Consider the following 15,557-nt stretch of genomic DNA (forward strand, 5'->3'; position numbering starts at 1 on the left):
CTCAAAACAGTACATTGTATCAGCCTGCTACTTTATAAACATAATTTAGTTTACAGGTGAACTAGTCACAAAAAAAAAAAAAAAAAACATTTCTAAGTGCAAAAAAAGTAGATCTGATTGTCTAACGAAGTCTTCACAAGAGTTTCGCAAACATTTGCAAAACCACTGATTAGTTATTCCATAACAACTTCTTTTGCACCTTATTTTACAGTACGTGTACTAACATGTACTTATAGTGTACTTACAGTGTATTTATCTAAGAAATTTCTGGTAATACAAGGTAACTACATGGGGTGAGGTTAGGTTTAGGGGTAGGTTCAGGGTTAATACCTAGTTGTTACATAGTTTCTGTAATTACTATAATAAGTACATAGTATGTACATGAGGAACAGGACTGTAAAATAAAGTGCTACCAAAGTATGTCAGATTGTGGTAATCTGCCGGGAACCTCAACAATATAGTAAATCGAGCACAACTTTGCTTATCACAATATCTGTGCCCAATGCTGGCACCAACATTCTTGGCAAATCTGGTGCAGAAACAATATTAATTCCTAAAAAAATCCCTTCTAGTGTTCTTTCATAACATTGCTTTTTGTGCAGTGTTGTTATTGTTAACTGAGACTAAATGTATTTGTTTTATAGATATTAAATTAAAGCTTCAAAAAGGCTTTTTAAAGCTTAAAATATAGTTTCAGTTTAAAATAAAAGTACTAACATTTACTCAAACTTAAATAAAAATAAATTAAAGCTAAATATATATCTCACTCAACCGAGACTGGGAGAGACTTTCTATTTTTTTACTTGTTTACCAATGAAAAACTGGGAACAATTACAGAGGGGCTGTTAATGATCATCGCTAAGTGCAGATGAGAGCTTTGTTCTCTTTGTTGGAGGCGAGAGCTGCTCACGGCTAGAAGAAATGACTGGTAATCAGACATCACTTTACAGAGAAATGTGTATAGAGCCCAACACACACACACACACACACACACTGACCAGATTGCTGCGGCACAAAAGACAGGCCACACGCTTTGTTACCCTGGACGTCAGAGGCAAGGTGCACTTGGCAGAGGAGCGTAAACAAATGTCAGCGAGTGTGGAAACAATCACCCACACGAATACACTCGCTCAATGAGCTAATGATAGGAGCAGCTCCTGCAAAGATGCTTAAGACCCACAACATGCTCTATGCAAAGTTTCAAGCACAACTCACAAGTTCGTAGTCATCAAAATCTCCTCTAAAACAACTTTCCTATTCAAGTGACATCACCAAGTCCTTTCGCTTATAAACCCCGCCCATAAACAACCTACTTTATTATGAAACACCCTTACTTCTCATAATCCCATCCATTTAAATTAAAATCAAATCCTACCCTACATATTTTTGTAGTTGAATAAAGTAGCTTTCACTCTGAAAAAGTCATGCATATATTATCAGTGAACAAAGGTTTATACAACATAAATATACAGTTTATTGTTCATTCAAGTAGTTAGCTCAGAAAACAAATGTTGATTTATTCAACTTGAAATGTTAAACGTATAAAGCTGAACATCTATAAAAACCACCGTCCTGATTAACAAAGGCTGACCTATAGAGGCATGAGGTATTAACTTTTAATCAAAGGTTGAATATATGAGTAAGTAGGATTATTGTAGCAATAAATAGTGATGGCTCATAAAAGATGCCATCATAACACATAACAATATTGCATTAGCTTCAGTTCATCATTCAAAACCTCAAGGGGCACAACAGCAATAATATTTCTGTTTATTAAAGTTCTGCATTGTGACGTGAAAACAAATCATGTTGCCAATAAGCATATCATAGCATAATATCTCATTTATTATTAATATATATATTTTTTTAAATTGTGGCCAGATTATAAATATGGAAAACCACCCTGTTCTGTTCTCTCGGTGTTAACCAGATGCAGCAATGTGATTTGCATTAATAAATGGGTTTGCATGTACATCTGCCACCAGATGATCCAATGACTGTGCTTACTGGAAAATACTATTAATTACATTTACATTTATAAGACGCTTTTATCCAAAGCGACTTAGAGTGCATTCAGGCTAACATTGTTTTTTTTTTACCTATCATGTGATCTCTGGGAATTGAACCCACAACCTTGTGCTCACGCAATGCTCTACCACTTGAGCTACAGGAACACTACACTATATGTTATAATATATGTCGTCAATATATTTAAGTTTAACACATTAGACACGTATGAGATGCTATATTTCTGCTTTAATTACTTAGTAAATTTGGAATATTTAGTAAAAATAAATGTAGTTTGATTTGATTTTATATGTATAAATTAATTTTAAAAAGTATTGGCAAAAAAAAAGGTAAAATAAAAGCAACTGAGCACATATTTACCTGAACATCTCAAATAACCAGAACATCTCAAAAGATTTGCCAAATGTGAATAAATTGTTGGTTAATCTGAGACTCAGACTACCTCATGATTGCATCTGTAAATTGGCACAATTCTTTATCCGTAGTGTAATGACAGAAAACTGACGATAATTACTGCAGCGATTCTCTGAAGCGCAAATATGTTTTGGAGTATCATTCAAATGATGCTGCTCTGACCCAAAATATAGTGTCAGACACGCTGCAATCTGCTCCAAGAAAATAAATGACAAGAGACGGATTTAGAAGTAAACAGAGAAACCAACACGGAATCTCGGGAGGTAAAAATGTGACAAATTACACCTTGTAATACAAGATTTTGTTTCAATATTTAGATGTTGCCTTAAAATGTGTATCAATTTGCCTTCACTAGTTGATTTCAATGTTCATGTGATGATATATATACATATATATATATATATATATATATATATATATATATATATATATATATATATATATATATATATATATATATATATATATATATATATATATATATATTTAATAAATAATATTAAAGTAATTGTAACACTACAAGAAATAATAGTTAGACTGCAATAATGTGTCTTTGAAATGTTATCGAAAGGAGTCTGAATAATGACTGGTCACAACATACTGTAGACATTTTAGAGCAATATATTAATTCAATGCATATTAAAAGTAAAACCCAACTTGATGATACTGACACGAAACTGTAATTATAATCACTTCATTCTCCAAATGATCAAACAAACCAACCAAGCAACAACAAGCAAAACAAAAAGCAAATCAAAGTGAGGTAAAGCAAAACAAATTCATTAGTGAAGACAATGACAAACAAATTAAACAAAAAAACAGGCATGCAACAAAAAGCAAAAAAAGCAAAACAGATGAACATACAAATCAATTAAAAGACAATTTAAAAAGAAATGTACAAAACAACATGCCAAACAAACAAATCAAAGAAAACAAAGCAAAACACTGAACAGAAAAAAGCTATTTGTTTGTGAGTTTTGCTTTTTATTTGGTTTTGTGTAAATAAAATAAAATAAAAAGACAATTTGAATAAATATTATGATTATGACATCTTGGTTGTCCAGCTACATTAAACCATAAGAGAAAACTAATGTCCTTTAAGAACAGTAGAATAACATGTCACGCCAGCTGCACATATTTTTTTTATATTTCCTATTGTAACATGATTATCATAAGGTTATATAGCTATTAGAGAACATAATCAAGCTCTTTCCTGGTGTTGTTGTGACGCAGCAGACTGCAGAGCAGAATTATCTGAACTGAACTGGATGCTCTGTGCTGAGGTGGGTCTACTGCTGCATTGTGGGAGATGGGAATGGATCATGTTTCTCTGCAGAGGGGAAGCTCTTGGGGGAAGAGCTTCACTTTCTGCTGTCTAATGCTGCGCTGGACCGGCTGAGGAAAGACCTGCCATTACATTAACATTATGCCACAGAAACCTCTGGGAACTTTGTGATTCCACTTCAGAAAATCACTAGCAGGCTTTTATTCGCACCCACCGTCACACTGCTTAAAGCTACAGCAGGATTTGTGCTTAAAGTGCTTGAAGGACCATAAAGAAGTAGTTTACTGTGGTGACACTGAAGCTGTCCTTGACTTCCATTGGTTCAGTTCAACAGGAAGAGCCATTACAAATTAAGAGCATAAGATGGAGGAGGACGGGGAAGAAGATACCATTGATGAATGAATCGCTTCACTTTCGTGAATGAAACGAGCCTTTTAAAGGACAGTTGGATCGATATGTTGTCAGTTTCTAGGATGTGTCTAATTTTCAAAACCATGTTATGCATCCACTGAAAACGTGTAGATGTTTTGTGTGTGTGTCATTTGCTGAATGACAGTCAGGTACACATCAGTTCGACACATTAGGAAAAACCAGCAGGGAGAATTTATGAGTTTGCACGTAAAACCATTCTTATGTCATTTGTTGCATGAATTACAGAGCCACTAAAAAGACATGGCATAAAAAAAATTATGAGATCTGGGGAAAAGTTCTCTGCATTCTCTCTTTAAAGTTTTGTTCACCTAAAAATGTTGGGTTCTCTTGGAAAAGTATCTTGTTCTCCTGAGAAAAAAAATTATTGTGTTCCCATTTTTGTCTTATTTGTGGATTTTTTGGATTCTATATAAATACGTTTGCATCCCATCTACATACATACCGTAATTCATCAAGACTCGATTTTTATCAAACAAACAAAAAATGATAAATAAATCAGCTGATGATTGCTTCTTTGTCATTGTCTAAATATTTGAATGATTACTGAATATCTGGAGTTTATTATGCTGGAATACTGAAATGTTCAAATATCAAATGTTACTTCTGGCAGTTCTTGAGTGAGGCAGAGGCAGATCTGGATGATGGAGAGGCTGCTTGTGCTTTGCTGAAGCTGTACTCACCGCTGTGCTGGCAGCTGCCTGCTTGGACTCCTCCGTCAGGAACGTTAGCATCTGTTCTACCTTCTGCTCTTCCTCCGCGCTGATGTAGTCCGTATCTGCGCAAAAACAAACACAAAAAATTTAAGACTTTACACAGTGTGAACTTCAGGAAGCACTCATTGCTGAGCTTTCCCACGATGCAGACGCAAACACCACGACTAAACATGAGCCGGATTCTCAACGTCACTATAGAATGCACTATAGAATCCTTCCATTTATATATATATAAAAAAAACAAAAACAAAAAAACATTCATATAAAAAAAATAATGTTTTTATTCATTTATTTACATTTAAAAATATCACAAAAAATAATTTAAAAGCAGTGTTTTTACCCCATGTGTAAAAAAAGAAAATAAAAATATATTTATATATATTTTAAATATTTATATATATAGTGTTCCTGTAGCTCAATTGGTAGAGCTTTGTGTTATCAAGCACAAGGTTGTGGGTTCGATTCCCCGGGAACACATGATAGGTCTGTATGCACTGTGAATGCACTGTAAGTCGCTTTGGATAAAAGCGTCTGCTAAATGCATACATTTAAATTTAAATTCAATATCTGCAAGCAACATATAAATCATGGAGCAAAGTATCTTTTTAATTGCACATCTAGGAACATGATTCAAAAATTATCTTTACACTGTACTTTTTTTTTTTTTTTTACAACTTTACAACTACAAGTTATCCATTTAAATAAATTTGAATGCACGTTTTTATAATAAATCATTATTTTATAATACAAATTATGAAATAATTTGATAATAAAAGGTCAGAAATGATGCAGCAATTATGACTGCTAAGTCCTAGGGGTGCGCGATAAATATCGTACGATAATTAATGCACATCTCATCACTAAAGCCGGTTCTCTAATTAGTGGTAAATTCCAGCAGGTGTGTGATTTCACATAGAGCAGCTGTTACTATACAGAGCCGTTGTTAACTGACTAGCTGCGCAAATAAACGATGATAATGAACGTGGATTTTGCATTAATTATCGCACGATATTTATTGCGCACCCCTACTAAGTCCTGTTCAGCAGCCCGGACTGACACGATCAAAAAAAAAGATCAATGCCAAAGAAAAGACTTTCTAATTGCATTTACGTCATTTGTCCATCCCTCACTCAGTGGCTTGAATTTAAATGCTGGAGGGGGACGGTATGAAAGAAAGACCCTCCACCCATTAGCCAGGCTCATCTTGAATGCGGCTTGATAATTTTAGACTCATTGCAAGCGCCAAAGGTCTAGTTCAGTTTTTACTTTCCTGCAGCAATTTCATGCTCATCTAGTCTGGAACTGGCAGAATTGGACCTGACATTGGCAATCATCACTATGTTGGACTGATGACAGTCTGCGTCTTGATTGCGAGTGGAAGACGAAGTGGAAAAGCACTACGTTACGGGATCTGATGTTAAAATGACTGTAGCTAGAATCACGCAGCAGGGGAAAACACGGAGGCAAGGTTTGGCTAGTTTGCATGTTTCAGTTAACAACTGCTGACAGACGCCTGGTATATATACTTTTTTGTTATTGTTGTTATAGTTACAATTTAACAAAAATATTAATATATATATTATATTTCATTTTTTCAACATAACATATAATATACAGTTTAGACCAAAATTAATAACTTTAATCTGTGGAAGAAAAAAATGTCAGTTTACGAAAAAAAATCATTAATGTTTTATTTTTTATAAAGTGGTATATTTAATTATTCATTGGTATTAATTTAAACATATATGCAACATGTGTGTGTGTGTGTATCTACATTTAATATTTGTATAAATTTTATCTCAGAATGAAATGGCATCTTATTTGAGTAAATAAAAAATCGTTTCAAGTGCAAAGCTAAAACAATTAATGTAAAAGAACATTTTATACGTGTTATAATTTATACATTTTTATAATTTACTATTACAATTTATGTTATAATAAAAAAAGTTTATTAATCATCTATTATTATGTAACTGCAATTATAATTTCATCATACAATGATACATTTTGTTACATTTTATTATTTTTTATATTACATTTTGCAATTATTTCATGTTAATTTAAAAAAAGGCATCAAAAAAAAAAAAAACTGTCCTTGTTGTGAAAGCTTAAAATAATATTATAATCGGAACAGTATTATAATCCAAACATCTGAATTTATTACGCTTCTGTTAGACATGTTTGAGTGTGTTATGTGTGTTCAAGTAGGACGAACGAGTCTGATTATGGCGAGTCTTAATAGTTGAGATTCGGGTCTTCCGTGTGTGATGACGTTACAGTGTGTACTTTGCCAATAATTGACGGCATCCATCCAGAAGCTCTGTCAGATTGTCATGATGGCGGCAGATGGACGGGTAAGTGCCTTCTAAGTTTGGTGATTTTCTGGAGACCCTGCTGCAGAGCATGCGTCACACCTGCACATTATGAACGTTGCAGTGATATTTACGTGGAAATATTTATGAGGGAGATTCAAACGAGAGCCGTGTTAATGAAACTTTTGGCCTTTATCACTGTAAAAACCCTTCCAGGAAAGAGCTTCCTTAGCGCAGATCAAATGCATCAATCGACTGGAAATCTCACACAAACTCAGCCTGTGTAGCTATACTTAAAAGTTCATCCAAATATGAACATTCTGACTTTATTACTAAATAGTAGGTTTGGGGCTCCATGGACATAGATGAATGAAATAAATGGAGAATGAGGCTATCAAACTACAAAACAATAATTTAAAAAGAGCTAGTATGAATTTATTTAGATTCAATTTAATTAAATAATCGCTATAAAATATAATAAGGGAACATTCTTACAAAATAAACAAGGACTGAGGCCAGCAACCTCCAAAAATGAAAAGGAAAACTAATAAAAATAAAAATATGTTCAGTATTCAAGATTAATTTGATTCACTTCTTTGTATATTTTATTCATATTTCTTTTATTATTATGATCCAAAAAAAAATTTTTTTTCACTAGCTTTCAATTCAATGCCATTTAATTCAGATTCACTGAGTGCATTTGTGTGAAGTCCAATGTTCATATACAATATAAAATATGTAAATTATTATAAATTAAATCAGTATCACAATGAAATCATATATTACATTACAGGGTATCTTCACATTTTTTAACAGCAAATTTAATGACTTTTAAGACCTTTTTAAGTCCTCTAAAGGGAAAATGTAAGACTTTATCTAAACAAAAATACAGGAAAATGTTCATTTGAAAATGTGCATTAGTGTGGCACAACTCACCACAGCCACGCTCAAGACAGGTCAAAGGGTCACAAAAACTTTTATACCAAGTGCTGATTGACCTTACAACCCTGACATGGTTGACTATGTTTAAACTATCAGCCTTTAAGGTACTTCAGGTAATTTCTAAATTCTGGCCCCTCATAGCAGTTTGAAAAAGACATGGAAGACAGCCCCAGGACATTACAAAAGCCCATTTCATCATACTTGATCTAAATTATGGTTAAATGTTGCTGCCTAATAGTCTTGAGCTGGGTTTGGGGGTTCTCCCCCAAGAAAATGTTGTTCAGGGTCTGATTAGTGTTTTCTATGTCATTTCAGACACAGATAAATGCAAGCACATACAATAATCTATGCATAGACCTAATGAATGACAGACAATTGTAGGAAAGATCAGGATCAGAAATTTATTGCATGTTCCAGTTGTAGGAGATCCATGACTTTCCAATTTACTGTGGGTCCATCCATTGACACAGAAAGCATGTTCCTTAAATTAAATTCCTTGGTGCCCTCCTGAAATTATAAAAAAATAAAATCAAAACAAAGTCCACCTCAAGAATGATAACATTTTCATTCATGTTCACTCAGATTAGATGGTTTGTCTAAAGTAGTGATTCTCAAGCTGTGGTCTGGGAACCACTGGAGGCATGCCAGATTACCAAAGAGGTCTGTGAGCAAAAGTCATCAACCAAAAATGACTGACATGGACTGTGACACCGCTGTACATTTCCAATTCACTTCACATGACTTGTTTTCTAATCATGCACATTATTAGCAGGTGAAGTTAGCCATGGTTTCAGAAGACTAAAATGGCCTGCATTTGTACATGCATTAGGGATGATCATTAAGCCAAATATGTCAAGTTTTTTTTTATTGGCTAAGTGGTCCTTGATTTGAAAGAAAAAAATGTTTGAGAAACAAGTTAAGCCATAATAGTGAATGCTCACAAATTGGGCCTATGTGATAGGGTTCAGTGTCAACGTTGTTAACCTAAAATTGAGAAGCACAAAACAGATATTTGGAGTCTAATTATGAACTGGGCTACATTATTTAATTCAATTAAATTTTACTTTTCACATAAAAAATATGCAAGAAGCATAATGCATATTGAATGCTTTATACAATAAAGTTATTTACAGCACTGCCTTCCATCCATAATGCAGTAGTCCTATGCCTAGATGTCACCCACCCACAACATTTTTTTAACTGATTGGATGGGACAATATATCGATGCATTTTGAATCGAGAAATTATTCTGGATCGATTCCAATTTTTCTGAATGCATTGCGATTCTCTCTCGAATCGATTCTTAGTTTAGTTTTTAACAGCAGATGCCACTGCGTGCTTTAGATGCCTTACACACACCACTTGAACCTACTATAAAATAATAATTAATAAAGTTCGAAAAGGTTGAAGCGAAGTACAAGGGTGTTTGCAATGGGGCGTTTACATTAATCTTGCGTCATAAAAGCAATATATCAATTACATTCTCAGACTCAGCAGAACGCACGAGCGCTCTTCGTCGTGAGCATTTGAGTGTTCGGTTAAAAACTAGCCTAGAGCGCCATCTGCAAAAACTAAGCTCATAATCAATTTGCAACGCATTCGAAAAAAAAATTAAATCAATCCAAGAATTGGGACGCATCGATATTTTTGTCCCAAATATTCATTAGGAAACAAAAACACATTTTAACATATTCAAATCATTTTAAATGTTACTTTTAGAGTCTTACCTTAAAGTGCTCCAGCAAGTCTTCTGCCATTGAGGTGCTCAAAAACTGAGAACCAAGATAGCGAGACCTGACAATCATGGTCTTGTCCACAGCTTTATCGTCTTTGCCCATGTTTGCGATTTCGCAAAATGCCGTGGTGGCGAACCATCAGCGCAACGCGTTCATCAATCACTTACTCGTATGTGACATATGGTATGATGCAGGTTGCACCCACGAAGTGCTGCCCCCAAATGTTGTGCTGGTCAAATTGCGGTTGAAAAAATAAATAAAAATGACGAGTCGGACATGAAATTTAAGACCCCACATGAAATTTAAGACATTCATATGGAAAATTCCAGGATTCAAGACATTTTCAGACCTTAAAAATCGAAAATTGTATTTAAGACATTTCAAGACTTTTTAAGGACCCGCGGGGACCCTGTCATTATATTATTTTTGTATTTTTATATATATTTAGTTAAAACCGGAATACATTATTTAATGTATTTATTGTAACTTTTTATATATATATAAAAAATAAATTTTATATATATATATATATATATATATATATATATATATATATATATATATATATATATATATATATATATATATATATGGAACATTCTAAAAACTAAATAAATGTAAACTGGGGTCATTAACGAAGGGGAGAAAAAAAATCTGTTTGGTCCATATTCATAAGCTTTTGATTCAATTCAATTCATTGGAAGCATTTATAATGTCCATTTTGCTTGCATACAAAATGAATTGTTATAAACTTTAATTATACATAATTAACATACAAAATTGGAATATAGTGTATTAAAGTGTTATGGATTACTTCAGTTGTCACCACTAGATCCCAATCTAAAAAAGAAATGCCAACATTTTCCAATTAATCTTCTTTTTTCCCAGTAGAAGTAAGGGCAGACGCGTTTGGGACACAATGAGCGTGAGTAAATAATGACATAATTTTGGCTAAACGAACTCTTAAATGTTTTAATAAGGGTTTGGACCACACAAGTAACTCTCCACGAGTCTCCCACACACAGCGCGGTCCTTCAGAGGAGACCAGGAATCTTTACCACACCATCTACACATTAATTAGTCTTCGACTCGCCCTGGAGGATCAATGTCAAAAGCTGCCGCATCCCCATCCAAACTGGTGGCTTTGTGATAGGAACACGGCTTAATGTCATTAAGGCCATTAGCATCCCTGTGAATCCTCCTTCAGAGCCGCTGGGATAATGAAACGGGACGGTCGTACTGCACTGGTTTGAGGAAGGCTGTGGTATTTTGGCCTGTCATTAGATTCTGTACAGATCGGCGCGAGCGCTTGGCGGTGGACATACCCTTTGAAGTGCTAATGTGGACCACCTACGGCCCGTCTTTCCTCATTACTCTCTCGTTCTTCTGATTTCTTTGGTATGAATGTCTTTCTGTAAGCCGGCACAATGTATCTGCTCTGCCTCCAGCACTCATTCATTATATATGGCTGCTGTAGCCGAGTGTACATGGAAGTCAATCTGACACGCTGGACTGGACTTTCTTTTTAACATCAGATTTGATTTTGAGTTCTACCACTGTTAAATCAATTCATGTAATATAATAATACACTATATTATTTTTTAAATATATTTTACAAATATTTATATGATATCAAATTACAAATAAATTAAATTCTAAAAATAAGAGTATTAAAGTAATAACTTTGTGTGTGTATATGTGCGTGTTGACATTTATTTTAACTAAAAATATGATAATAATAAAAAAATATATATATATTTAATACATACAAAGCACCAAACAGGAAGTGATTATATAAAATCTGAATATATAAATGCAAATTGTGAATATATAGAAGCAAATCAGAATATATTTGTTATAAATCAGAATATATAGAAGTAAATCAGAATATATAAATGTAAATCATGAATGCATGGAAGTAAATCTGAATTTATAAGTCTGAATATATTCATGTTAATTGTGAATATGTAGTTATAATTCTGAATAAGCACATATAAAATGGCAATATATAGATATACGTCTGAGTTTCCTTTTTACATAAAATGTACTTACTAGATTAAATTATATTATACTACCTGATAATAAATATTTCAATATTTTAAAATAAAATATTTGTATAATATAAAATTAAATTTTAATGTGTGTGCATGTGTAAAATACATTTAAATGTATTTGAATTAAAATAAATAGAATATTTTTTATATATAATATTCATAACATTTTTATATATAGGTAATCTGAATGTATATATTCAAAACTGAATATATAAATGTAAATCATGAATTTATGTAAAAAAACAAGAAACAAATAGTTACAAGTTTTATATATTAATAGAAAATCATGCAAATCTTGAGAAATACTTATACTTCTTTATATTCTGATTACATTTATATATTCAGAATTGTAACTATATTCTGATTTACTTCATTCTGATCAATTTTTTTATATTCTGATTTATGTATTCATATTTATAACTATATATTATAATTTACTTTATATTCTGATTGCATTTATATATTCAGATTTACATTTACATATTCAGATTTATAACTATATTCTGATCTAATTCGTTTTATTCTGAATTATGTATTCAAATGTATAACTACATATTCTGATTACATTTACACATTCAGAATTATAACTGATCTACTTCTTTATATTTCCTTTTATGCATTCAGATTTATAACTATATATTCTGATTACATATACATATTCAGATTTATAACTATATATTCTGATTTACTTTTAATATTCCGATTGCATTAATATATTTACACTCATTTATTAAGATTGTATATGCTTATTTAATGTTGAACCCTTCATAATAATATGCTAATAATTACACATATTATTATATAAAATATTAATTTCATTGTATTGTTACATATTTCATGATTTAATTGTACTCATTTGAAAAAATATATATTCTCTAAGAAACTTTTTTTTTTTTTTTCAAGACTGGGGAATAAACAGCACATTAACAATATCAACAGCGGCTCAGGGAATGATGCCAGTATCAACATAGCAACTTCTACTTCACTAACTCTTCCATTAAACTTCACACACAATATGTTATGATATAAATAAATAACATTCTGAGCACAGATCAGTGTCTTTCACATCTGAAACGCCTTGCAGACTTGGACTTGCTATCGAAGGAAAGTTTGGCCAAGAGCGTTAATAAAGATCTATAAAATAAAGACAGATGCACTTTTTAGATGTGACATTGCTAGCATGAGGGAGCGTAGCAGTTTTAATTTAATAACACAACATCTGTTATTGGCAGAGACAATAAATAATGGAGCGGGGTACGTATTTCCACATACTAATTAATAATGTTCAGGCGGCACCTTCCCTTTGTTCGCAGTTTTGTAATGAGCTGAGGGGAAAAATACACATAAACATGAAGAAATTCATGAAATACTAGAAGGAGAGATTTGAGAAGAGAAGTGGAGCAGCATGAGAAAGTAAATTTTTCTTTCTCTGACTACAGAAAGAAATACCAGAGCATTGCTCTCTGCATACTTCATGTTCAGAGTACAGCTTTTTATGTGTACTGCAGTGTAAAAAGCTCTCAGTATATGACCTCATTATAAAATACTGTTTTTAATTATTATACTATTATTACAAATTCTAATATTTTTTTTATTATTATTAATTAGTATCAGGAGATGTTGACATTTTTTGCCATGGCAAACTGAAAGTTTATTAAGATTTATTCCAGGTGTTATGAGTTTCTTTCCTCATCAGATTTGAAGAAATGTAGCTTTACACCACTTGCTCACCAGTGGATACTCTACAGTGAATGGGTGCCGTCAGAATGAGAGTCCAAACAGCTGATAAAAACATCACAATAATCCACAAGTAACCCATGCCTCTCTAGTACATGGATGAATGGATGAATGTCACGCCACTTCACTTCACTTTATGCGACTCAGAGAATGTTATTTCACCTTGATTCTCATGACCAAACCTTCACAGGAGAAATCCAATAATTTCCCAAATCCATGGAATCGGGAGACAGTGCAATTGGCAATCTGGAATTTCACTTGGGGGCAAAAGATTTCTCCACGCAGATTTCCCAACGGACTTAAATGAATCATGTTGACCAACAGAAAGCAGCTGGGTTTGAAAGTGACCTCTAAGTGAACTGTTATTCATACATTGCTACATTATGGACCTCAAAATTACATCAAAGCCCAGTGAATGGAACTGATTCACTGTCACTCCAAAAATGTGCATGATAAAATTACAGACATTGCTATTATATTATCAACAATAAAATATGAACACCATTTACCTTATATTAGCAGCTATTCTGAACACAGTCTCTCTTTTTAGTCTGGAATCCCGACAAAGTCACAAATGTGTAACCCAATTACATCTAAAAACAAGTCCTGGGGCTCCGAGTGTCCCTGTTTGCTTGAGTTAACCATCCCATGCTGCTCAACTGGGTTCAGATGTTGGCGGGACCGTAATGTGTCCCTGGAGTCTTCAGGCAACAGGTTGAAAAAGACCCAAGGACAAGTCCCAACCAATCAGATCTCAGGAACGGAGTCTGATGGCAATGACCCAGTTTAGTGCTGGAAACCAGAGGAGGGGGGGAGGAGCCAAAGCAGAGACAGACAGGGACTGAGGCTGGACATGGTGTCCATGGCGACCCTCGTCTCTATGACTACAAAAGAGACCAGCTTCGTCCTCGTAAGCCTGGAGATCACACCATGCTGTCCAGCAGAGCTGAGCGCAATGGGCAGTGTGAAGAAAACCGCTCTGAACGAAGAGTTCAGTGATAAACAACGACTCAAGACTCAAATCAACCTGAGGGTGGACACACGGACATCTGATTTCTATCTACAGTTTGTCAATTTGTAGGCAACTTGCGACTCATTTGATTCGGAGAATCACGATACGATTCCAAACTGATTCGTATTGATTGACATTTACTGTTGGCTGGCAAATTGTCACAAAATCTGGTCATTTCAATAGGAATTTACACCATTGGGATTTTTCTGTGACGTTTAAATATTTCACAATAGGATCAAGTTGGAAACGCAAATTGTTCATGTTGACCAGGTTTGAAAGATACTTCGCTACACTATTAACACCTCTCTACAAAAATATTTCCAACATTTCGCTTAAGCGACCGCACTTTAAAGATGCAAATCCCTGGCCACTTCAGGTAGTTTGATGAAGTACCAGGCGACTAAATATTTGTTTATTTATATTCATGACTCATGAAATATGAAATAATTACTATTGTGATCATTTAAACATGCTTTTATGGCCATTACATTTTCTAAACAAGATTAAAATACCTATTAATTAGCTCGAATTGTACATGAACATTCAAAAATGTTCCCAGGTCATTTATTATTATTATTATTATTATTATTTATACAAAAATGTAAACATTGCTATGCATTAATATTTATTGCTATATATATTTATAAGTTTGTGTATATAAATAAATATTTATATATAAAAGTCTGTGTTTATGCAATATGTGCGTCTACTGCGTATATTTATTATGTGTATATTAATACACATACATGGATGTGTATATTTAAGAAAATACGTATGTTTATATAATATCAATTAGCTGAATATAAATATATACATATTAAATATTTTCACAATATACAAATGTGTACAAAACGCATGGGTCTGTATATTTATATATACATAAGAAATATAA

The 15,557-nt window shown here is 33.1% G+C and overlaps 1 protein-coding gene and 1 long non-coding RNA gene across 3 annotated transcripts in view; both read right to left on the reverse strand.

Moving 5' to 3' along the window:
- LOC127943023 (E3 ubiquitin-protein ligase RNF123) overlaps positions 1–15,557 on the reverse strand; it is a 114,872-nt gene that overhangs the window by 16,674 nt on the left and 82,641 nt on the right. For both annotated transcript variants that reach the window (XM_052539113.1, XM_052539112.1), the window contains exon 37: positions 4,840–4,934. In XM_052539113.1, coding sequence (XP_052395073.1) covers positions 4,840–4,934 — 95 coding nt within the window. The remainder of the gene's footprint in view (positions 1–4,839; positions 4,935–15,557) is intronic.
- On the reverse strand, positions 8,502–10,275 carry LOC127943040 (uncharacterized). The gene is made up of 2 exons (XR_008149532.1): positions 9,854–10,275; positions 8,502–8,633 (listed from the first exon to the last, which is right to left on the reverse strand). It is a non-coding gene; the product is annotated as an uncharacterized LOC127943040 (long non-coding RNA).

The sequence above is a fragment of the Carassius gibelio genome, chromosome A22 (genome assembly GCF_023724105.1).
Source record: "Carassius gibelio isolate Cgi1373 ecotype wild population from Czech Republic chromosome A22, carGib1.2-hapl.c, whole genome shotgun sequence".
In the NCBI taxonomy this organism is placed as follows: domain Eukaryota; kingdom Metazoa; phylum Chordata; class Actinopteri; order Cypriniformes; family Cyprinidae; genus Carassius; species Carassius gibelio.